The sequence below is a fragment of the Peromyscus leucopus genome, chromosome 8b (genome assembly GCF_004664715.2).
Source record: "Peromyscus leucopus breed LL Stock chromosome 8b, UCI_PerLeu_2.1, whole genome shotgun sequence".
In the NCBI taxonomy this organism is placed as follows: Eukaryota; Metazoa; Chordata; class Mammalia; order Rodentia; family Cricetidae; genus Peromyscus; species Peromyscus leucopus.
In genome coordinates this window covers 44582603-44608473 of record NC_051086.1, presented here as the reverse complement: position 1 = coordinate 44608473, position 25871 = coordinate 44582603, and the positions used below count along the sequence as shown (strand labels likewise).

The 25871-nt window shown below is 39.8% G+C and overlaps 1 protein-coding gene and 1 pseudogene across 2 annotated transcripts in view; one reads left to right on the top strand and one right to left on the bottom strand.

Annotated features, from left to right (window-relative positions):
* Ulk2 (unc-51 like autophagy activating kinase 2) overlaps nucleotides 1-25871 on the top strand; it is an 89930-nt gene that overhangs the window by 35295 nt on the left and 28764 nt on the right. The window contains exons 14-16 of one of the 2 annotated variants that reach the window (XM_028857087.2): nucleotides 14176-14236; nucleotides 21622-21759; nucleotides 25080-25225. In XM_028857087.2, the coding sequence (XP_028712920.1) occupies nucleotides 14176-14236; nucleotides 21622-21759; nucleotides 25080-25225 (345 nt within the window). The remainder of the gene's footprint in view (nucleotides 1-14175; nucleotides 14237-21621; nucleotides 21760-25079; nucleotides 25226-25871) is intronic. The other variant, XM_037201159.1, reaches the window with a different exon arrangement.
* On the bottom strand, nucleotides 15556-16770 carry LOC114682955 (annotated as a pseudogene).

The following is a 25871-nucleotide window of genomic DNA, read 5'->3' as shown; positions in this document are numbered from 1 at the left end:
TGTTGTGTAGGGCACCTTTACAAATGGGCATTTATTTAGTTGTTTTGAATTCTCAGAATTATATACCTACTTTCCTAAAATATGGTTAGTGATTTTCTATAAGATAGTATTTTTGAATTCTGAAGGTAATGAAAATGTGTGAAGAAATAATCTCATTATGTTTACATCCAAAGAGAAAGAGAAGCAAGCAGAATGAGCAAGTATCTTTAAAGAGATGAAGTAAAGGAAGAATCCATTTGAGGGGAAAGAGAAATCTAAAAGTCAGAGGGGTCTTTTTGTTGTTATTGTTTGTTTGAGAGACAGGATTTTCGCCTAGCTGATATCAGACTTGCAATCTCCCTGTGTCAGCCTCTTGAGCTCTGGGATTATTATGGGTATGTACCACCATACTTAGTTTTAGAAGAATCTTTAGGAAGTAAGTTCTGGAGAGAATCCAGATTAAATAAACCTAGCCAGGGCTGATTAGAATGGTGAAGAGTGTCAGAAAACCCATGGAGAAGAGAAGTTAGGCAGAACTGTTGACAAGGTAAAGAACCATGATAGTTGTGAAGGGGTTAGGTCTGGGGAGGTGGAGATCGATGCTGCCTGTGTGCAGAAGAGGTTTGCATTGGGTCTGCTTAGTTGCTTGTCACCCACTTAGTTACTAGGAACTTCTCCAGGCCTTGTGCTTGCATGTGCGTTTGCAAGGTCATAACCGCAGCCTGGACAACCAAAAGGGAAAGGAAAACACGGGCCACAGAGGGTGTGCAGTTTAGAATCAGTGCTGTGCAAATTAGGGTTACCTTTAAATGTCATCCTGTAGTCCAGGGGTGTTCTTCCTTTATTAAAAGTAATTAAAACTTTAAAGTTATGAAATATTTCATTCAAACAATACTACAGCAGAAACTCAGGTCACCCACCATGACATACTGCTTCTGCATGTGTCAGTATTCTGCTGTATTTATTTTAAACTACTTTCTTTCTTTTTTTTTTAAAGATTTATTATTCATTCATTCATTCATTTATATGGGTACTTTGTCAGCACATATACACATATACATCTGTACACCAGAAGAGGCCATCAGGCAGTTGTGAGTTGCCATGTGGGTGCTGGGAATTGAACTCAGGACCTTTGGAACAGCAGAGAGTGCTCGTAACCACTGAGCCATCTCGCCAGCCCTTAAACTATTTTTCTAAGATATGCAAGTACTACGAGTACATGTAAGTCCCTTTCCTCTTCTCAGTTCTGAGGATGTGTATTCTTCCCGTAGATGTTCTAATCCTTTAGCCTGCACCTGGACCCATATAAAACATGGCATTACTGTCTTTTTTCACTTGAAGTAAATGTTATACAGTACTTATTTCTCTAGTTTTTGTTCCTATTTTTGTTATGCATCTGGATGCATGTCTAGTCATGTGATTAGTTCATTTTAATGCTTCAGTTTTACAGGACAACTCAAACTCCGTTTGACTATCTCCCTGCTCACTTACAGTAAATTATTTCTGAAATTTCAGTATTTGAAATGTATTATAAGTATCTGTGTACAGGCACCTTTATAAAATATGAGTGGGTACCTTGTAAATTATGAGTGCAGAATTTGTCTCTGTGAAGTGTCAGTGTCAAGAGGTTGTGCCTCTGATCTCTGTTATGCTGTCCAGTTTATATACTTTCTTTTTAAAAATCTTTTTTTTTGTATTTAGCTTTACGTCATGCAAATAATTTGTAGATCGAGTAAATGGAGGGATCTGATAATTACTATTTATTTAGTATGTGTGCCTGCATGTCAAAAGACAACCAACTCTTAGGAGTCATCTCTCTCCTTCTATCTTATGGGTCCCCAGGATCAGACTCAGGTCATCGGCTTTAGCAGCAGGCCCAGTTTAAAGTCTTAATTGGCATGAGCTGGTCTGGTGGCACATATCTTTAATCCCTTTGAATACTTCAAATTCTCTATTATTTTTAAATGATTTATTTATTTTTATTTCATATGAATTGGTGTTTTGCCTGCATGTATGTCTGTATGAGGACATCAGATCCCCCTGGAAGTGGAGTTATAGACAGTTGTGAGCTGCCATGTGGGTGCTGAGAATTAAACCAGGGTCCTTAGGAAGAGTAGTCAGTGCTTTTATCTGCTGAGTCATCTCTCCAAGTACAGCTAAATTCTCTATTTTTTTTTAAGATTTATTATTTTTATCTTTTTTTACTTTGTTTGTTTTTTGAGACAGGGTTTCTCTGTGTAGTTTTGGAGCCTGTCCTGGAACTTGCTCTGTAGACCAGTCTGGCCTCGAATTCACAGGAGATCCACCTGCCTCTGCCTCCTGAGTTCTGGGATTGGTGTGTGCCACCAGCACCCGGCTATTATTATTTTTATTTTATGAGTATGAATGTTCTGACTGGTACATTATGTATGTCTGGCATCTACAGAAGCAGGAAAAGAGAACTAGGTCACTTAGAGTGGAGTTAAGGATGGTTGTGAACATGTGGGTGCTGGGAACAGAATCTGGGCCCTCTGCAAGAATAACCAGTGCTTTTAACCACTGAGCCATCTCTTCAACCTCATAAATCCTCTTAATTATGAGTATACAACAAAATATTGCACTGTGAAATAAGAACTCCTATAATTAAAAATCTGACAAGTAAATAAAGAACTCAGCAGAAAAGTGCTAAATCTTACAGGAGGTCATTGCTTTGCACAACCTGTGGACTAGGACTCCGTGAATAATCAGAATGAAGTCATTCACACTGAAGTTTCACAGCATCATTCTGAAACTGATCTTTTGTGAAATCAGAAGTACTATAATTGCAGAGATAACAGCTAAATTTCTCAAGCAATCCAGTTTCAACTGGCATCATAATTAAGCTCCCTTTTCCTGGTCTTTTCACAGAAAGAGAGAGTTATACAAATAACCCAATGCTAAGGAATTACTTATTACTTCCTATGCTCTGTCACCCTGTTCAAACCTTACAAGGAATGTGACTTACAAATAACCATGGCTCCTTGTTTTTTGTTTGTTTGTTTTGTTTTGTTTTTTCCTTCTTCAGCCCTTTCTGACTGTAAAACCAACTTTCACTACTCAGTCTATGGAACGCTTACTCTGCTTCATAGAACAAAGCAAAGCATTGGCTAATTCTACAGTAGAAAATAAACGCAATTAAGATTTTGTTTTGTTTCTCTGTGTAGCTCTGGCTATTCTGTAATTTGCTTTGTAGACCAGACTGGCCTCAAATTCAGAAATCTGCCTGCCTCTGTCTTCCAAGTGCTGGGATTAAAGACCTGCCCACCAATGGAAGCTTGAAAGCTCTGTTTTAGCCAGGCATAGTGATGTGCACCTTTATTTATTTATTTATTTATTTATTTATTTATTTATTTATTTATTTATTTATTTGGTTTTTTGAGACAGTTCTCTGTTATTTGTGCTTTCTGGACTCATTGTAGCCAGCTGGCCTCGGACTCACAGAGATCCACCTGCTCTGCTCTCGAGTGCTGGGATTAAGGCGTGCACCACCGCGGCGATAGCACCTTTAATCCCAGTACTTGGGAGGCAGAGGCAGGCAGATCTCTGTGAGTTCAAGGCCAGCCTGGTCTACATAGTAAGTTCCAGGAAAGCCAGAGCTACATAGTGAGACCCTGTCCCTAAATAAATAAATAAACCAGGTGGCAGTGGCACACGCCTTTAATCCCAGCACTCAGGAGACAGAGCCAGGCAGATCTCTGTGAGTTCGAGGCCAGCCTGGTCTACAGAGCGAGATCCAGGACAGGCACCAAAAACTACACAGAAAAACCCTGTCTGGAAAACAAACAAACAAGTAAGTAAATATAAAAACACACACAAGAAAGGAAAGAAAGTTGTGTCTTACCTCAGTGTCTGTACTGGGTGGTATATATGGCTGTGACATCTCATTGGACTATCTCCTTTGTGGAAGCCTGCTCTGACATGGTCTTCTGCCTAAAGAATATAATCCTGGTAGTATTTTAGTGTATAATAAATGCCGGTAGTTTCAAGAGTTAATATAAAATTTCACTTAATAACTTATTTGTCAGTCATTTTAGCTGTAGTACTCTTTGTTTGTTTGTTTGTTTGTTTGTTTTTGGTTTTTCAAGACAGGGTTTCTCTGTGTAGTTTTGGTGCCTGTCCTGGATCTCTCTGTAGATCAGGCTGAGGCTAGCCTCGAACTCACAGAGATCCGCCTGGCTCTGCCTCCTGAGTGCTAGGATTAAAGGCGTGCGCCACCACCGCTGTCCAGCAGCTGTAGTACTCTTACTTTAATTCTTCGTGGCATTCTGTAGTACAGGACCAGTCTGACTCTGTCTCAAGTGCATATATCCAGTTTTCACCCTTAGCTGTGGATGAGCATTGCTGCCTACAGAAAACTGGAGTGGACTGCTTCAACTGCTCTTTCCTCTGTATAGTTGAAAAAAAATGCAATCGTTATATTTAAGGTGTAGGATATTTGATGGTAAGCTTACCTAGTAAAATGGTTACCATAATGAAACATAACTATATTCTCACAGTAACATCTTTTCCTCCACAACTCTGCTCATTTATCAAAAATTCTAATATGCTATTATTTACTGTATTCTAACTTTAGTTTTTGTTTGTTTGTTTTTTTTCAAGACAGGATTTCTCTATGTAGCTCTGTCTGTCCTGGAACTAACTCTGTAGCCCAGACTGGCCTCAGACTCAGAGATCTGCCTGCCTCAGCCTCCCAAGTGCTGAATTAAAGGTGTGTGCCATCATACCCTGCTTTGTTTTCTATTGAATTTATTTATGTATGTATTTGTGTTTGTGAAGGTTGGGGTACAACTTTCAGAAGTCAGTTCTCTCCTTCTATGTGGGCCTGGGACTTGAACTCAGGTCCTCAGGCTTGGTGGCAAGCATTTTTACCTGCTGAGCCAACCTGCCAGCCTGTCTCTGCCCCCCATTTTTATTTATTTATTTTTCTATTATCAGCTTGATACAGTGTAAATTCTTATCCTAATAGTGAAATGTTTGATTGAGGCTTGCCCAGTAATTAAGTAAAACCAAAACTTAATTATAATCCACAGTCATCCTAGGGTCCCCCCTGCTGTGTAGCTTCCCTGATTCTGTGGGTTGCAGTCTGATTGTTCTTTGTTTTATATCTAGAATCCACTTATGAATGAGTACATACCATGTCTGTTCTTCTGGGTTTGGGTTACCTCACTCCTATTTTCTAGTTCCATCCATTTGCCTGCAAATTTCATGCTGTCATTGTTTTTCTCTGCTGAGTAGTAGTCCATTGTGTAAATGTACCACATTTTCTTAATCCATTCTTCAATTGACAGGCATCTAGGTTGTTTCCAGGTTCTGGCTATTACAAATAGTGCTGCTATGAACATAGTTGAACGCATATCTTCGTAGTATGATTGAGCATTCCTTGAGTATATGCCCAAGAGTGGTATGGCTGGGTCTTGAGGTAGATCAATTCCCAATTTTCTGAGAAACCACCATACTGATTTCCACAGTGGTTGTACAAGTTTGTATTCCCACCAACAGTGGAGGAGTGTTCCCTTTGCTCTGCATCCTCTCCAACATAGACTGTCATTAGTGTTTTTTTTTGTTTGTTTGTTTGTTTTGTTTTGTTTTTTTTGTTTTTTTCGAATTTTTTTTGCTTTGCGACTTTCTGACTCACTTGTTCCACTGCTCATCACAGATCCACCTGCTCTGCCTCCGAGTGCTGGATTAAGCGTTGAACGACTCATTAGTTTTTTTATCATAGCCATTCTGACAGATATAAGGTGGTATCTCAGAGTGGTTTTGATTTGCATTTCTCTGATGATTAAGGATGTTGAGCATTTCTTTAAATGTTTTTCAGCCATTTGTGATTCTTCTTTTGAGAATTCTCTGTTTAGCTCTTTAGTCCATTTTTTAATTGGATTATTCAGTATTTTGATGTCTAGTTTCTTGAGTTCTTTATGTACTTTGGAGATCAGTCCTCTGTCAGATGTAGGGTTAGTGAAGGTCTTTTCCCATTCTGTAGGCTGTCTTTTTGTGTTATTGACCATGTCTTTTGCCCTACAAAAGCTTCTCTGTTTCCAGAGGTCCCATTTATTAATTGTGCTCAGTGTCTGTGCTGCTGGTGTTATATTTAGGAAGTGATCTCCTGTGCCAATGCGTTCAAGAGTACTTCTTACTTTTCCTTCTATTAAGTTTAGTGTAACTGGATTTATGTTGAGGTCTTTGATCACTTGGACTTGAGTTTTGTGCATGGTGACAGATATGGATCTATTTGTAATCTTTTACATATTGACATCCAGTTATGCCAGCACCATTTGTTGAAGATACTTTCTTTTTTCCATTGTATAGTTTTGGCTTCTTTGTCAAAAATCAGGTGTTCATATGTGTGTGGATTAATGTCAGGGTCTTCAATTCTATTCCATTGGTCTGTATGTCAGTTTTTATACCAGTACCAAGCTGTTTTGATTATTATAGCTCTACAGTAGAGCTTGAGGTCAGGGATGGTGATGCCTCTAGAGGTTGCTTTATCATACAGGATTCTTTTAGCTATCCTGGGTCTTTTGTTTTTTCCATATGAAGTTGAGTATTTTTCTTTCCAAGTCTGTGAAGAATTGTGTTGGGATTTTGATGGGGATTGCATTGAATCTGTAGATTGCTTTTGGTAAGATTGCCATTTTTTTTTTTGAGGGTTTCTCTGTGTATTTGTTTTTGGACTATTGTAGCAGTGCTGAACTCACAGAGATCGCCTGCTCTGCCTCCATGCTGGATTAAAGCGTGCGCCCACCGCCGACAGATTGCCATTTTTACTATGTTAATCCTACCTATCCATGAGCATGGGAGATCCTTCCATTTTCTGATATCTTCTTCAAATTCTTTCTTTAGAGATTTAAAGTTCTTATCAAAAAGGTCCTTCACTTGTTTAGTTAGTGTTATCCCAAGGTATTTTATATTATTTGTGGCTATTGTAAAGGGTGATGTTTCTCTGACTTCTTTCTCAGCCCTTTTATCATTTGTGTATAGGAGGGCTACTGATTTTTTTTGAGTTGATCTTGTATCCTGCCACTTTACTGAAAGAGTTTATCAGCTGTAGGAGTTCCCTGGTAGAATTTTTGGGGTCACTTATGTATACTATCATATTATCTGCAAATAGTGAAAGTTTGACTTCTTCCTTTCCAATTTGTATCCCTTTGATCTCCTTTTGTTGTCTTATTGCTCTAGCTAGAACTTCAAGTACTATATTGAATAAATATGGGGAGAGTGGACAGCCTTGTCTTGTTCCTGATTTTAGTGGAATCACTTTGAGTTTCCCTCCGTTTATTTTGATGGTGGCTGTTACCTTGATGTATATTGCCTTTATTATGTTTAGGAATGTTCCTTGTATTCCTGATCTCTCTAAGACCTTTATCATGAAGAGGTGTTGGATTTTGTCAGAGGCCTTTTCAGCATCTATTGAGATGATCATGTAGTTTTTTTCTTTCAGTTTGTTTATATGGTGTATTTATTACATTGACAGATTTTCGTATGTTGAACCATCCTTGCATCCCTGGGATGAAACCTACGTGGTCATGGTGGATAATTTTTTTTTTTATGTGTTCTTGGATTCTGTTTGCCAATATTTTGTTGAGTATTTTTGCATCAATGTTCATGAGGGAGATTGGTCTGTAATTCTCTTTTCTCTTTCTTTGTTGCATCTTTGTGTGGTCTGGGTATCAGGGTAATTGTAGCCTCATAAAAGAGTTTGGTAATGTTCCTTCTGGTTCTATTGTGTGAACAATTTGAAGAGTATTGGAATTAGTTCTTTGAAAATTTGGTAGAATTATGCACTGAAACCATCTGGTCCTGGGCTTTTTTTGGTTGGGAGACTTTTGATGACTGTTCCTATTTCTTTAGGGGTTATTGGTTTATTTAAATAGTTTATCTAGTCTTAATTTAACTTTGGTATGTGGTATCTATCCAGAAAATTGTCCATTTCTTCCAGATTTTCCAATTTTGTGGAGTATAGGTTTTTGAAGTATGACCTGATGATTCTCTGGTGTTCATTGTTGTCTGTTGTTATGTTTTTTTCTTTTCTTTTTTTTTTTTTTTTTTTTTTTTTCGACGTTTTTCTAGTTTGCTTTCTGAGTATTGTAGCCAGCTGGCCTCGACTCCAGAGATCCGCCTGCTCTGCTCCTGCTGTATTGCGTGCGCCCCCCCCTTATGTCTCCCTTTTCATTTCTGATTTTGTTAATTTGGATGCTCTCTCTCTGCCTTTTGGTTAATTTGGCTAGGGGTTTGTCTATCTTGTTGATTTTTTTTTCAAAGAACCAACTCTTTGTTTCATTGATTTTTTTTTTTTGTATTATTCTCTTGGTTTCTATTTCATTGATTTCAGCTCTCAATTTGATTATTTCCTGGCATCTATTTCTCCTTGGTGAGTTTGTTTCTCTTTGTTCTAGAGCTTTCAGTTGTGCTGTTAAGTCATTGGTATGAGATTTCTCAGTCTTCTTTATGTGTGCATTTAGAGCTATGAATTTTCCTCTTAGCACTGCTTTCATAGTGTCCCATAAGTTTGGGTATTTTGTACTTTCATTTTCATTGAATTCTAGGAAATCTTTAATTTCTTTCTTTATTTCTTCCTTGACCCATTGGTGTTTCAGGTGGGCATTATTCAGTTTCCATGAGATTGTAGGCTTTCTATAATTTTTGTTGTTGTTGAAATCTAACTTTAAGGCAAGGTAAGATACAGGAGGTTATTCCAATGTTTTTGTATCTGTTGAGATTTGCTATGTGACCAAGCATGTGGTCAATTTTTGAGAAGGTTCCATGGGATGATGAGAAGAAGGTATATTCTTTTGTGTTAGGATGGAATGTTCTGTAGATATCTATTAAGTCCATTTGAGTCATAACATCTGTTAGGTCCTTTATTTTTTTGTTAAGTTTCAGTCTGTTAGATCTGTCTTTTGGTGAGAGTGGTGTGTTGAAATCTCCCACTAATGTGTGGGGTTTGATGTGTGCGATTTAAGCTTTAGTAATGTTTCTTTTATGAATGTGGGTGCCTTTGTATTTGGGGCATAAATGTTCAGAATTGAGATTTCATCTTGGTGGATTTTTCCTGTGATAAATATGTAATGTCCATCCTGATCTCTTTTGATTGATTTTAGTTTGAAGTCTATTTTATTAGATATTAGGATAGCTATACCAGCTTGCTTCTTAGGTCCATTTGATTGGAAAGCCTTTTCCCAGCCCTTTACTCTGAGGTAGTGTCTATCTTTGAAGTTAAGATGTGTTTCTTGTATGCAGCAGAAGGATGGATTCTGTTTTTTCTTCTTCCTTCCTTCCTTCCTTCCTTCCTTCCTTCCTTCCTTCCTTCCTTCCTTCCTTCCTTTCTTTCTTTCTTTTCTTTCTTTCTTTCTTCCTCTCTCTCTCTCTCTCTCTCTCTCTCTCTCTCTCTCTCTCTCTCTCTCTCTCTCTCTCTCTCTCTCTGTCTTTCTTTCTTTTTTTTTTTTATGGTTTTTGAGACAGGGTTTCTCTGTGTAGCTTTGCGCCTTTCCTGGAACTCTCTTTGGAGACCAGGCTGGCCTCGAACTCACAGAGATCTGCCTGGCTCTGTCTCCCGAGTGCTGGGATTAAAGGCATGCGCCACCACTGCCCAGCCTGGATCCTGTTTTCTTATCCATTCTGTTAGTCTGTGTCTTTTTATAGGTGAGTTGAGACCATTGTTATTGATGGATATTAATGACCAGTGATTGTTAATTCCTGTTATTTTTTTGTGATACATTTTCCTTCTTTGATATTTGTTGATATGGGATTATCTATTGCCTGAGTTTTAATGGGTGTGTTTAGCTTCTTAGGGTTGGATTTTTCCTTCTGGTGCTTTCTATAGGGCTGAATTTGTGGATAGGTATTGTTTAAATCTGGTTTTATTATGGAATATTTTGTTTACTCCATCTATGGCAATTGAGAGTTTTGCTGGGTATAATAGTCTGAGTTGGCATCCATGGTCTCTCAGTGTCTGCATAACATTTGTCCAGGACCTTCTAGCTTTCATAGTCTCTATTGAGAAGTCTGGTGTTATTCTGATGGGTCTGCCTTTATATGTTACTTGGTCTTTTTCTTTTGCGGCTCTTAATAGTTTTTCTTTGTTCTGTATGTTTAGTTTTTTGATTACTATGTGGCGAGGAGACCTTTTTTTTTTTTTTTTTTTTTATTCAGCCTATTCAGTGTTCTGTAAGATTCTTGTATCCTCATAGGGATTTGTTTCTTTAGGTTAGGAAAAATTTCTTCTATGATTTTGTTGAATATATTTTCTGTGCCTTTGAGTTGGTATTCTTCTCCTTCTTCTATCCCTATTATTCTTAGGTTTGGTCTTTTCATGGTGTCCCAAATTTCTTGGACGTTTTGTGTTACGACTTTTTTGTCGTTAGTGTTTTCTTTGACTGAAGAATCTATTTTCCTCTATTGTGTCTTCAGTGTCAGAGATTCTCTATTCCAGCTCTTGCATTCAGTTGGTTATGCTTCCTTCTGTAGTTCCTGTTCGTTTAGTCAGGATTTCTATTTCCAGCATTCCCTGAGTTTGTATTTTCTTTATTGTCCCAGTTTCAATTTTTAAATCTTGAATTGTTTCCTTCATCTGTTTAATTATTTTTTTTCTGGGCTTTCTTTGATTTCTTCCAGTTTTTTGTTTGTTTTTTCTTCCGTTTCTTTAAGGGAATTTTTTTATTTCCTCTTTAATGGAGTTTTTCATTTCCTCTTTAAGGGTCTCTATCATCTTCTTAAAGTCATTTTTAGGATTGATTTCTTCTGTTTCTTCTGCCTCGGTATGTTCAGGTCTTGCAGGTGTAGAATCACTAGGTTCTGATGTTGTCATATAGGTCTTTATGTTGTTGCCTGTATTTTTGCACTGGCGTCTACTCACTCTTCCTCTGCTCGGTGCAGGCAGTGTCTGTGTCTGATGGCGCCTCTCTTGTTCCAATTGTTAGTCTTGATCCACTAGGAGTTCCTGGTCAAATCAGTGCTGTTGGGCTCTGTTTCTTTGGGAGCAGCTTAGTCCAATCCGTGTTAATGTTTCTGTCTCTGGGAGCAGTTGTTCCCAGTTGGTGCAGGGTGGGCTTGTGGTTTCAGTGGTTGTTGGGTTCGCAGGGGCTGGGTTTTTTTTGGTGGGGGAGCAGGGAAAGGTAGCTGTCTGGTTCCTGGAGCTCTGATGGCTGGGGCCTGCAGGCTAGAGACCTTGATATGCCGGTCCGGAGATGGGGGCTTACCTGTTCCCAGTATGTGTAGTGTAGGCTTATGATTCTGGTGACCTGGTTCGGTGACTGGGCAGCATCTTTTGTGTTCTCAGGTCACGTTTTGCTCATTTGTCAACTCCTCAGCTGATCTTGTTTCCTCAGACTGCAGACTGTAGGATTCTGAATCCCCTCCCGATTGCATCTCAGCTGAGCTGGTTGTTTAGTAGGGTAATCTCCAACACCTCCAAGTTGTTGGCTTTCGTAGGATCAGCAGCTGGGCCCTGGGTTGGCCTCAGACAGAGTGTTCGGATCCATTCTGGTCGCGTCCCACAGAGATCAGCCTGTTTTTTAAACCAAACTTTCAGGTAATCTGTCCTTGGTCCTACTTTGAAAGGTATAGGCATCTGGTATTGCTAGTTATTTAAAGCCTTTTAGGGTTCTGTGATGTAAAGTGACTTATTTCTGAGCTAATCATTCTATTTCCTTGGGTTAAGTAGATGAAAAAGAACCTAATCTTTAACAAACAAACAAACAAACAAAGAACCTAATCTTCCCCATCAGCTTTCTGGTTTACTTTCTTTCCTTCTTCCTTTCCTCCCTCCCTTCCTTAGTTTCTTTCTTGTTCTTTTTCCCTTTGTGAAGCATATTCTCAAGAGGATTGTACTACCTTCCTGAGTGTGTGTATTTGTGTGTGTGGGGGGGGTGAATACAAGAGTGTGGCACCAAAACCAGCCCCAGCTTGTACATTTCTATGGTAGTAAGCTTTTCTCCTCTCCTTGCCTGTTAAGTGCAGGTTCTTATTTGTCTCCTTTTGCCTGTGAGGTTTCAAAGTACTAGTGTGAGATCGTAGGACAATATAAATAGGACTTAGATGTAATTACTAAAAGCTATTGGAAATCTTTTTTTGGAGACTTTTGTCTTTAGGGATATACAAATTATTCAGATCTAAAGTCACTTGAAATATCTTCCCACTCTGTGATTAAGTTACCAAGTTGATATGTAGTTAAATTCCTTGCTTCATACTACTGTTGGTTTCTAGGGATTATTTCTTATTTCTTTTGATTTAATTTTGTTTTATAATTACTTAGTTTCAAACTCAAAACCTAAGAAACAAAGTACATTTATGAAACATAAATATATGTGTGTCTTTTTTTTTAGATTTTATTTTTAATTACTTGTATATGTAGGTGGGAGAAGGTTGTACACTTGAATGTAGTACTTGAGGAGGCCAGTGCAGAGTATTGGATCCTCCGGATCTAGTGTAACAAACGGTTGTGAGCTGCCTGATGTGGGTGTGGGAACCAAGCTTAGGTCCTCTGGAAGAGCAATAGATTTTCTTAATCACTGAGCTGTCTCTCTGACATCAAGTGTACATTCCTGCCTCTTCCCATTTCCTTATTCCTACGTAGGGTCTGTTTGAGGCTTTAAGTAGACGCCTGTCTTGCTCCACGACTTTCTGTTCATTGCCTTCATTTAGTTTCCCTAGACCTCCTTATCATTACCTGATATTATTTCTCTATATCCTAGAATTTCTTTGATCTCTAGGCTATAAGTTCATGAGAGCTGGGCCTGAGCTGTTCCAAATAAATGCAGTATTCAGTTTCTTATCAGAATTATTCACAGGAGTTTTGGAACTCCTCTTTCTTTTTGAGCATAGATTATCAGCATGGTTTTTTTTCAAAAGTATATTATTTGATCAACTGTTATTTAACACCCCCATAGAATGACATAGGATAGTGCGATGTAGTGAGTATAACAGTGACAAGCCCAACTTCTCAACTGTGTGGAACTGATAGATATATAAAAGATAGGCGAGGGTTGGGGATTTAGCTCAGTGGTAGAGCGCTTGCTAGGCAAGGCCCTGGGTTTGATCCTCAGCTAAAAAAAAAAAAAAGAAAAAGAAAAGAAATAAAAGATAGGCAAGAAGATGAAGATGGCCTGTGGTATCTGCTACTGCATTCAAAAGAACAATGTCTTAGTCAACAAGCTATGCAGAATCTGACAGAGGTATTATAAAAAGGACGGGTACTCCAGCATTCTATTGAGCTACACTTTGTTTTATAACCAGTTAAGGTATAATATAATGTATATATTCTGTGCAAAATTGTGTGGTGAAAGTCACTAAGCTATCAAGAGAATCTATCTCAAAAAGCCAAGAGTGTAAAAGCAAGCTCAGCATGGTGATATATACCTGAAGTCCCAGATACAGCTTGGAAGGAAAGGCAGGGCAGATCATGATGTGGGAAGGACCCTTGAGTCTGTGACTTTCAAACTAGTCTGGGCAACACGGTGAGACACATCTCATCAACAACCAAGAACCACACACACAACACACAGAATTACCACACATACACAACACTTAAAATTACACAAGCCTATGAAAGGAAAGGAAACCACAGAGCACATGGGCAAAATGATATGGGGGACATAGTATTCAACACTTCTTCTCAGTGATCTGTGAAAAGGAACCTGATAAAAATAATAGCATGGTTTTTGTACATGGTAAATAGTGAAGAAAGACATAAACATAGCAACACATACAGAACTTTAACTCAGAAAAAGATCACGGACTATGCTGGGTAATGCCCAGCCACAGCCTACAAACACCCAGACAAGAGGGTCTTTCCCAGGCCTGCAGTTCAGATTCAGCCAGGAGAAATAGTTCTTATAACTTTGAGTGGTGAATTTGCCTAAATCCATAAAGAAGAACCTGTTTCTCATGGAAGAAATCAAAACATAAGAATTAAATGGGTATGGTGGCACATACCTTTAATCCTAGCAATTGGGAAGGCAGAGGCAGGTATCTGTGAACATAATGAGTTCATGGACAGTGAGATGTAGAGAGACCGTGTCTAAGAAACTAAAAAAAATGACCCCCTTCCCCCCCTAAAAAAACCCAAAATGGGGAATAAATTCATTTTGTATTCAGGTTATTTCTAAATCATCATGCTAGAAGAGATTTTCATTCTCTAAAACATGTGGTATAACGAGTTGATTCTTTCTTTCTCTTCAGATGATATGCCAATGGGGACTGCTGCCAGACGTGCTTCAAATGAATTCTTCATGTGTGGAGGGTATGTTTATATATTTTACCAGAAGAGTTTTCATATTTTGGGCCCAGGGATGTGTCCAGTCGGTAGATGCTTTCCTGGCTTGCACAGAGCCTGAGGTTCCCCTGCAGGAGCACGTAGGTGAATACTGTGGCACACCATTGTAATCTTAGCACTTGGAAGATGGAGGCAGGATGATCAGAAGTTCACATTTTAACTTAAACATTTTTCATATTTTGATATTTTTGTGACTTTACTAAATTTTGTTCTTGATTTACACATGTATATATTCATGTGTATAACATGCATACATACTATTTTGGGGGTTCTTGGTTTTTGTTTTGTTGTTCATTCATTTTGGGCCTAGGTGTTGAGCCTAACACCTCAGGCATGCTAGATAAGCACTGCTATTGAACTGTGTACCCAGCCCATTACAATTTTTTTTCTTATTTTGAGATAGCATTTTGCTAAATTGCCTAGGCTGGACTTGAACTCATGGAAGCTCAAGCTGACCTTGAACTTGCAGTTCTCCTGTCTTAGTCTCTTGAGCAGGCTTGCACTACTAGGAAAAGCTAACAATTTTTTAAAAGAAAAAATAATACTTTTCCTTTATGTGTTTTTGTATTTGCAGTGCTAGAGTTTAAATCTAGAGCCTTGCACATGGTAAGGAAGTTCTGTGCCACTGAGCTGTATTCCCAGCTTATTTTTTTGTTTTCATTTTAAGACAGTTTCTATGTTATCCAGGCAACCTTGAACTAGAAATCTTGCCTCAGCTTTCAAAGTAGCTAGGATTACAGCCTTGTGGCTCTAAACCCATTAAAACATTTTATTTGTGGCTCTAAACAATTTTATTTTTTTAAAAAAAAAAAAAGGAAAGAAAGAAAGAAAAATAATCCCCAGAAGGGGAAGGCTCTCAGTGAGCCCCTGCCTATCTTCCTCCCTGGCTTCAGAGACTTCTGCAGAGGCCCAGCTGCTCACTGGCCCCTCTACTATTCAAGGGAGAGCAGCCACCCAGCCTCCTTCCCCACCTCCTGAATAAGCCTGCTCCCCAGAGTAATCAGGTGCGCATCTTAACTTCTGCTCCAGGAAAGGAAGAGCCAGCCAGTGGAAGTGCTGGACCCAGAGAGTGTGCACAGACCCTCTGCTGGGCACTCCAAGCAAGCACAAGGCAAGCCCAGATTTAGTGTGTTCAGTGTCCACGGATAGAGCACATGTAGTGTGCAAAAGGAGCACAAGGGCGCAGGGACTACACAGTGGGAGCAGGCAAGGCGGTCAGTACACGTCCACTTTGTGTTTCACACCACTCACTGCAGACTGACACACCACAGGGCCTCAGTTCAAAGTCACGCTTGCCAAACTGCCCCGGTCCTGTGCCAGAAGTAGGTAGTGAAGGAAAGGGGCATGGGATTAGCCTGTTGCTCTGGGCTATCTGCAGTTCTAGGGCCCAAAGCCCCGAAATCCCCATAGGTAGTTGCTGTCATGATGACCTCTAATCCATGATGCAGTAACTGAGCTCATAGTAGCAGGTTCTTGTTTTTAAGATCCTCCACCTGTTGTCAAAGCACATCATTGTCTAGCTGCAGCTGATCCAACCCCTGCAGTTCTTCAGACAACTGGTGGTTGCTCTGCCGCAGCTCCTGGATATAATCACAGGCTTTGGATAAGATTCCACCTTTACTCTGGCCAGACTTGGTGCTCTCCATAGAGCAGTCTGGGATGAATTTGGACAGTTGCACAATACAGTTTTTGATCTTGTCCAGGCGGCAGCAGTCCACTTCATTATGTTGAGCCCGGCGTTTCTCATTTGAGTTGTCCTGGGAGGCTCTGAGTATGGGGAATAAGGGTGGGTCCTGGGGACAATTGAACGCTGGCTCCCTCCCTGCAATACTTCTTGTGGTGACATCATCACAAAGAATTGACTGTTACTGGGAGGGGTTGCCTGCCCCAGAAGCGCCTCTTAGCCCTGGGTGGTAACAACAGCAGTTGTACTCCCAGATGTGGTACCCCCTGAACCATCTCCCACTGCAGTGCTGGGAAAGTAAGTATAGTGTGTTTCAGCAGCTGTTCCCTGTGTCAACTGCATCATCACTGGTGAAAGCACCCCGGATCACTGCTTGGGTCATAGAATGTGTGGCAGGGTAGCCACTGATGACACCAGTACCCTCTGTCTGGCCATCCAGCTGCCCCTCAGACTCTTAGATCTCCCTGTACTTCACCTGGCCCCCACTCTCAGTTCAGAAGACGCACTTGACGTTGGGGTCGGAGAAAGTAGCAGCTGACTGGATGCTGGCGCTAGCTACACTAGTTGGGTCCTCTACAGTGGCCACTGCACCTTCCTGAATCTGCACTGTCCCCTCTTTGGTCTCAGCTGTTTTCTGCTGCCCCTTCCTCTCTCTGTGAGGGGCTCATCCGAGGAACTGGTCTGTTTTTGCAAGTCTTCGTATCTCCCAACTCAAAGGCCTGAGTGCTAAATCCGACCCAGGCCGCTTTAGTCGCCAATTTCCCCTGGCGGTGGTCTCCTTCTTTGAATCTAGGTCTCTCCATAAACAGCTGCTCATGCACAATTGCAGCCTGCAGCCATTTTAAAACAGATTTTAATTATGATAACAAATGCGTAAACTCTATCCTCTTAACTACGTCAAAGCTTATAGTACAGTAGGTTAAGTATATTCCCATTGTTATGCAGCCTGATTAACCCTGGCACTCAGTCGAGTAACAGATGTTGCAGCTGATTTCCCCCACTTCCTGGGAGTATATCTTTTTCCCCCCTTTTTTGTTTTTTCAAGACAGGGTTTCTCTGTGTAGCCCTGGCTGTCCTGGAACTTGTAGACTAGGCTGGCCTCAAACTCACAGAGATCCACTTACCTCTGCCTTCTGAGTGCTGGGATTAAAAGCGTGCACCACCACCCAGCTGTGCTACCACTACCTGGTAGGAATATATCTTTATTTATATGCTATGTGCCCATTGATATTGGTTTATAGAAATTTGTGTTTTTGCCAATTAATTCTGCATAGAAATTTAAATTTAATTGATAAATCCAATATAGTAATGCAGAATTGTATATTTGTCCACATGTTTACCTATACCTTGATAGACTCCCCCTCCTTTTTTTTTTTTTTTTTTTTTTTTTTGGTCTTTTGACTTGTTTTTTTTTTTTTTTTTTTTTTTTTTTTTTTTTTTTTTTTAAAGACAGGCTCTCTCTATATAACCCTGGCTATCCTGGAGCTCAATTTGTAGACCAGGCTGGACCCAAATTCACATGGATCCTCCCACCTTTGCCTCCCATGTGCTGGGATTAAAGGTGTGTGCTAACACCCAGGCCAACCTTTATATGCTTTTATGGCTTCATATTACTATTTAGTGTCTTTTTTTTTTTTTTAATGGTTTTTCGAGACAGGGTTTCTCTATGTAGTTTTGGTGCCTGTCCTGGAACTCACTCTGTAGACCAGGCTGGCCTTGAGCTCACAGAGATCCGCCTGCCTCTGCCTCCCAAGTGCTGGGATTAAAGGTGTACACCACCACCACCACCACCACCACCACCACCACCACCACCACCACCTGGCTTGTTTTTTTTTTTTTTTGTTAAATCAGGAAAAGTCTTTCCTGAAGGTATACATTTGGCAGGGGGTTCAAGACAGGGTTTCTCTGAGTAGCTTTGGAGCCTGTCCTGGAACTTGCCCTATAGACCAGGCTGGCCTTGAACTCACAGAGATCTGCCTGCCTCTGCCTCCCAAGTGCTGGGATTAAAGGAGTGTACCACCGCCCGGCTAACAGCTACATTTTTAAAAAAGTTATTTACTTACTTGTGTGTGTGTGTGTGTGTGTGTGTGTGTGTGTGTGTGTATACATTGTTCAATAATGAAAGGTACATGAGCAAAATTTAAATGTATGCAGAAAATATAAAAATATTTTTTCATTCTTTCTTTTTCTGTTTTTTGTTTGTTTGTTTTTCGAGACAGGGTTTCTCTGTGTAGTTTTGGTGCCTGTCCTGGATCTTGCTCTGTAGATCAGGGTGGCCTTGAACTCACAGAGATCTGCCTGTCTCTGCCTCTCAAGTACTAGGATTAGAGGTGTGTGCCACTGCCGCCTGGCTTTTTTTTTTTTTTTTTTTTTTTTTGAGACAGGGTTTCTCTGTGTAGCTCTGGCTGTCTTGGAACTTGTTCTGTAGTCCAGACTGGCTTCAAACTCAGAGATCTGCCTGTCTCTACTACCTGAGTGCTGAGATTAAAGGCATGCTCTCCCACCGCCTGGCTATAGAAAGCTTTCTTAATACAATAATCTTAAACTATTAAAAGTGTAATAAATGAAGTGGGGGTGAGCATACAAGGCAAAGAGAAAGAGAAGAAGCATTGAAGCAGCTCCTTTCTTTACCCTCTGAACTTGGGACACTGCCAGTTATGTTTGGGGGAGTGGGGGCAGTTGAACTCTTGTGGACTCCTGTCTTCCTATGGTTTATACTACTGTTGAGCTTGTATTACACAAGTGTCCATGTCCACCACTTCTTCGTATACCAAAGGGCTCAGCTGGCTACATTTAAATTCATATTCTGTTGACTAGACAGGTTCTGTCCCTGCCCTATAAAAACTCCCCAGATCATACCCTGTGGTGTGACTAAATGTCCTGAGTAGGGGCCCCCTCTTCTGTGTTTGTGGTATGAGAAGTAAGCATAGCACTGAGTTCTATACATGCAGAAGATCTGCCTTCAGACTTTCCAACCTCCTGAGTGTTGATCACTATGCTGGAGGCAACTTAGGTGTCCAGAATTTTGCTGGTACTTCCAAAGAGTTTTCAAACTACAACAGTGAGCAGCACTGTTGGCTACAGAGATAATTCACCTGTTGACCTCCAGGATTACTTTTGCTTAATGAGGTCTTCCCATGATTACTGAGGGCAGTGCCACTTTCCCTGTGCATTTGTACAAATAGGCTTTATATTATTACATTTGTGTGTGTGTGTGTGTGTGTGTGTGTGTAAATATGCAGATGTCATAGTGTACATGTGGAGGTCAGAGGACAGCTTTCAGGAGTGGGTTCTCTCTTTCCATCATCTGGCAGGGATCAAACTCAGGTTGTCACATTTAGTAGCCAGCTAGGACTATATAATGAAACAATTATCTATAAAAGAAAAAAAATTGGAGAACAGGAAGCTTCCTGAGGTACCATGTTCCTGTCCAGGTAATTGATAGGCTCACTTGTATTAACTCTTTATCTGTTTATCTATCTATCTATCTATCTATCTATCTATCTATCTATCTATCTATCTATCTATCTATTTCTAGACAAGGTCTCTCTACATAGCTCTGGCTGTCCTGGAACTCACTAGGTAGATAAGGCTGGCCCCAAACTCACAGAGATCCTGCTGCCTCTGCTTTTGGAGTGCTGGGATTAAAGATGCTTGGTCAGGATAAATTCTTAAGGGAAAGGATGATTGTATGTCTTCCTTCCTTTCCTTTCCTTCCTTCCTCCCTCCCTCCCTCCCTCTCTTCCTTTCTTCCTTCCTTCCTTCCTTTTTGGTTTTTTGAGACAGGGTTTCTCTGTGTAGTATGTCTTTTTCTTTACCAGAAATCTTCCAGCTAGATTGTAGTTTTATGAACTTTTTGGTAGTGTAGATATGTCTCTACCCAAGAACAGAGAGATACAACTCTAAGCCCATTCTTTTAACCAGCAGGTAAAGTCCTGCAGTTGTAGTTCCTGGTTTTCATGCTACTGATTATGAAGAAGATGCTTGTGATAGTTTAAATGAGAATGGCCCCCGTAGGCTCATATGTTTGAATGTTTGGTTCCTAGTTGGTGGACTTTAGGGAGGATTAGGAACAAGCATTCCCAAATTCTGGGCAGATAGAAGGAAAATGAATAGAAGACTTTCACTGTCTTTCATATGCTAACAAAGATGTATGGACACATAAAGAAGTCTGAGATATGACATGATTTAACTGGGCATACCATTACCGTCAATCAGTTTTGAGTTCTATTAGTAAAAAATAATAAGTGATGAATACTGAAAAATGGCTAATGTATCTGCTACCCATAGGTTTTTATAAATATAAGATACATGGTTCAAAACGTTCTGAAGTGACTTTAGAGGATGACCATTTGAATGATGAAATATGTCACCTCTGTGCTATAATTGGGAGATGAGATTAATGTGGTTTAGGATTACAGAAGGACAGAAAACTCAGTAATGTCATCTTAAAGCTGCATATGGTCCCTAATGCAATAAAAATGAAAGTGGTTGAAGGGCTTACTCTTTCTGAATTTATGAAAAGTGAGGAGAGACGCTGTTAAGGAAGCTGAGGACTTCTACTTAACTGTGGGCTCTACCAGCTGTGTGCTTCATGATTGGCATAATGTATGTGCACACTGGGAGAGCTCCTTGGGAACTCTTGCTTCATTCATGACTTTGTTCAACATCCTAGTCATCTTTATGTTTGGATATTCTCTTCTTTTACTCGGCATAAACTTTTGTTTTGTTTTGTTTTTTGAGACAGGGTTTCTCTGTGTAGCTTTGTGCCTTTCCTGGATCTCGCTCTGTAGACTAGGCTGGCTTCGAACTCACAAAGATCCGCCTGCCTCTGCCTCCCGAGTGCTGGGATTAAAGGCATACACCACCACTGCCCAGCAACTTTTTTTTTCTTGTACAGTACTGAATAGCAGAATGTGAGTAGATGAAACCGTTTTGCCAAAACAGGAGTTTTTCTGTTGTTGTAGAGGAATTTTTTCCTAGATTATTGATGTAGTTCTTCTTTTTCTTCTCTTCTTTCTTCCTTCCTCCCTCCCCCCCTCTCTTTCTTTCTTTCTTTCTTTCTTTCTTTCTTTCTTTCTTTCTTTCTTTCTTTCTTTCTTTCTTTCTTTCTTGTGTGTGTGTGTGTGTGTGTGTGTGTGTGTGTGTGTGTGTGTGTGTATGTGTATGTGGTCTTTTTTAGATGGGGTTTCTCTGTTGCTGACCTGGGGCTTAGCCACCTGTCTGTGCCACCATGCCCAGCTTTGATACAGTTAAGATTTTTAGTCCTCAACATGTGTATGAATGTCAGGAGAGTTGTTTGTTTGTTTGTTTGTTTGTTTGAATGATTGATTGATTTTTGAGATTGATTCTCTTTGTAAGCTCTGGCTATCCTGGAACTCACTTTGTTAGCCCAGGCTGGCCTTGAACTCACAGAGATCCACCTGCCTCTGCCTCCTGAGTGCTGGGATTTAAAGGCATGGGCCATCACCACCAGGCTATCAGGAGTGCAGGAGTTTTCTTGACAAATGTGAAATTGGGGTACATATGTTTTTTTAAACAGGATTATTTTTTATTCACATTTAAAAGTGATCATTCAGCTTTCTAGAATTTCCTCTAAATATAGCTAACAGGTCAACTGAAAGAAAATTAGTCTGACTACTCTTTCTTTCTTAAATTATGGTGGCAGGCAGTGTCAGCCTACTGTGTCACCTCACAGTGAGACAGCCCCAGTTCCAGTTCCTACTCAAGTAAGGAATTATCAGCGCATAGAGCAGAATCTTATATCCACTGCCAGCTCTGGCACAAATCCACATGGTTCTCCAAGGTAAGCCAGTATCTTTATTCTTTTTATTTGTTTAATAGGTTTTGTTGTTGTTGTTATTGATAGTCAAAGATTATTTGTGTTTAACCTCACACACATGTATTTGCCTAAGAATATAATTACCCAGGAAGATCTTGGGCTGGGGATATAGCTCAGTTACAGAATGCTTACCCATCATGCACAATTCAATCCTTCATTCAATCCCAAACACTGTATAAACTAGGCAAGATGACACATTCCTGTGATCCTAGCCTCTGGGAGGTGAAAGCAAGAAGATCAGAAATTCAAAGCTATCCTTAACTGTAGTGAATTCAAGGCTATTCCAAGCTACATGAGCTCTTGTCTCAAAACACAAAACCAACAACAACAAAAACAGGTTTGGTGGCACACACCTTTTATTCCCTGCAAAAAGAAAGGCAAATGGATCTCTTGAGTTGAAAGCCAGCCTTGGCTACATAGTGAGCTCCAGGCCAGCCAGGGCTATATAGTGAGACTCTATCTTAAAACTAGAAAAAAATACAAAAGAACTTGTTTAATAAATACTTTTTCTGATGTGGTGGCTCATGACTGTAATCCTATCACTTGGGAGACCAAAGCAGGAAGATTGACAATTTGAGACAACTCTGGGCTACATGGCGAATCTTTGTCTGAAAAGAAAAAATAACAAGGGAAGAAGGCTTTTGGTTTCAGCAGATTTTTTATGTGTTGTGTGATTGTTCTACATCTGAGACCACCTCCCTCCCCAAAGGTGATAGTAAAGACCAACTCCATGAACACAAGTAAAATAATGAGATGTTCCGTGGTGACAGACAGCACTAAATTTCTAGAAAACATAGATAAAGACAGAATTCCTACTTCCTCAGAGCAGAAGTGTGCGTGTGATCAAGATTCTGACAGGATGGGAATCACTGTGCCCTATACAGTCCTAAATCTCAGAGAATTTGGTAGCATGGAAGGAGGAAATAACACTGCAATTCTAGCAACTTATTCTTAATGTATCTGTACATAGTCAGATTCATATTCTCGATAAACAGTCTTTGACTATGACATAGCTTATTGTTACAATACTGAAAGGTGAGAAATAAGCCAAGTGCCACCAGTGTTTTCATACTGATTTATTATACTCCATCTATGACAATAGAAAACTATGTACCTTCTATTCCAAATGAGTAAGGAAGCTAAATCTGACATAAAGATGTTTCCAAGGTATAATATAAAATGAAAAAATTGTGATTTTTAGCCAGGCAGTAGTGGTGCATGCCTTTAATCCCAGCATTTGGGAGGCAGAAGCAGGTGGATCTCTGTGAATTTGAGGCCAACCTGGTCTACAAAGTGAGTTCCAGGACAAGCCAGGGCTTTTAAACAGAGAAACCCTGTCTCCAAAAACAAAAAGTGTGGTTTTGGGATCCCTTTATAGACCCCATAGGTCAAAACTGCTTGATAATAAGACTAGGACATGGTTTGCTTATCTCATTGTGTTGATGTATGCATTATGGTGAAGAAGGGGAAAATGAGTAAAACTGCTTGTGTCTTAACATGAATCAAGGTAATGACCTACAAGTATACTGTTAATCTTGTGATCTCTGCAACCACAGACAAAGAGTGTCCTCAACAAAGCAGCAGATGCTGGTCTTTGAAAATCACAGCCCTAGGGTAGATAGGCTGCCCAGTGTGCTAATGCTTCAGCACGTTCGTAGTATATTAGAGAGTTGCGTTAGGAAAACATTGCATGATTGGATTGCCAGCTGAACTAGCCCCCTTTTCACTGAGCACTCTTTATTTTAAAGAATGGCAAACTATGGTATGGGAGTAGAGCAGCCATTTTGTCAGAAATGAACTAAGTTTTTCTACTTGGAAGAAAACAATGAGGATAAATACCAATAATGAGTTTTCAAACAAAACCAGACCTCTGGAAAACATACTCACCACTGTAAGGCTGACAGGTATTGTTAGTTTTTGCTCTGATATTTCTGTATGATTGATGGTGGCATTTTTAGATTTATTTTGTGTGTGTGAGTGTTTTGCCTGCATGTGTGTTTGTGCACCACTTATGTGCCTAGATGCCCTTGGATGTCAGAAGAGGGTGAAGGTGTTGGATCCCCTGGAACTGGAGTTACACATGGCTGTGAACTGCCATGTGGGTGCTTGTACTTGAACCCCTGTCCTCTGCAAGAGCAAAAAAAATACTCTTAACCACTGAGCCATCTTTCCAGCTCCATATCAGTGACATTTTGGTATGAATGTGGCCCTTTGATATTGTGTAATGTGTCAGTATTTGGATTATCTGCATAATCAGTGAATCAGTATTGTCCAAATTGTATTAAAAATGATGCACAAATTAAAGATTTATTCTAAGTGCCAATACTTTTCAGAAGAATGAACTTTATTGTTAAATATTCATGGATAGTTTCACATTGTAGCTAATGCTTTAGAAAGCACTACTTGCTTAGTATCAAAGAAGAGTATCACAGTTATCTGAAAAGGCTACCAAAATATTTTTTCTTTTCTAGGACATACCTTTGTAAATTTGTTGTCTTCATATATTTCACCCAAAATAACATAGGATATAACAACTTGATTGCAGAAGCAATTATAAACATTCAAATATCTTCTATTAAGCAGGGTACTAGAGATTTTCAGAAGCGTAAAATACCATGCTTCCCTCTAATTTACTTTCTTGGAAAATATATTTTTTTACCTTTTGTAATCTTACGTTAAATGTAATATGTTAATTATTATTTTAATTTAAAAGCTTTGTTTATATATAATAAATAACAAGATATAGAAGTTAATAAAAGCCGTCTGGAGGCTAAATAGTTTTTCAGAGGATAAAAGAAACTGGACCTGAGTTCAGATTGACAATGATTGGTATGTTATGTGTTACTCAGTGGTTAAAAGCTGATAGTAATGGTATGCATTCAGGGCATTAGTGAGCTCAGGAAGGATACACCAGAAGCTAAGAATAGTGGTAACCTTCGTAATAAGGGTGGAGAAACATGAAGAATTGGGTAGAAAAGAGAAGAAACTTTATCATTTTGCTACTATTTCTTTTTTTTTTTTTTTCCCTGAGACCAGATCTCATTGTGTAGTCCTGGAACTCTCTATGTCCATCTGCCTCAGCCTCCTAAGTGTTAAAGGCATGTGCCACCACACCTGGCTCATTTTACATTTTTCATTTTTGTTCCTTGTAACCATTATGTGTTATATGTTTTAAAACTCTTCTACATGGAATGCTGTCTGGAGTTATCAGAAAAAAAAGTGTCAGAAATAAAGTTCTGACCTGGGTCCTATCAGATAGGAAATAATTCTCTTTTTCTTTTCAGATCTGCAGTAGTACGAAGGTCTAACACCAGCCCCCTGGGCTTCCTCCGGGTCGGGTCCTGCTCTCCTGTACCAGCAGAAGCAGTGCAGACAGGAGGACGAAGACTCTCGACTGGCTCCTCCAGGCCTTACTCACCATCCCCTTTGGGTGAGGAGAATTGAGTGCAATCATTTTTAACCTGATTTTCCCTGTAACAAATTTGATATAGCACATTCTTAAGGAACACTGGGTGATGATAACAGTGCTTTTAAGCTGATTATAGGACATACTGTGCTGTGGAATAATTCTCTTTGTACACTGTGAAGATTTGTTGCTGTGATTGGTTTAATAAACAAGCTGACTAGCCATTAGCTAGACAGGATTTTCAGGACAGAAGACTCTGGGAAGGACAGAGTCCTGTGGAGATGAATGTGCCATGCTAATAAAGGTACAGCCATGTGGCAGGGTGTAAATAAGGAATATAGGTTAATTTAAGAATTAGCTAGTAACAAGCATGAGCTATTGGCCAAGTATTTATAATTAATATAAGCCTCTGTGTGATAATTTGGGAAGTGGCTGCCAGGTATTTGAGAGTTGCTGGCAGGACAGAAACTTCTGCCTACAATACTCTATCCTTTGTACTTCATTCTACTCCCAACTTCACCTTAAAAATCTCTATATTGGCCAGATGTGGTGGTACACACCTTTAATCCCAGCACTTGGGAGGCAGAGGCAGGTGGATCGCTGTGAGTTTGAAGCCAGCCTGATCTACAGAGTGAGTTCCAAGACAGCCAAAGCTATACAGTGAAACTCT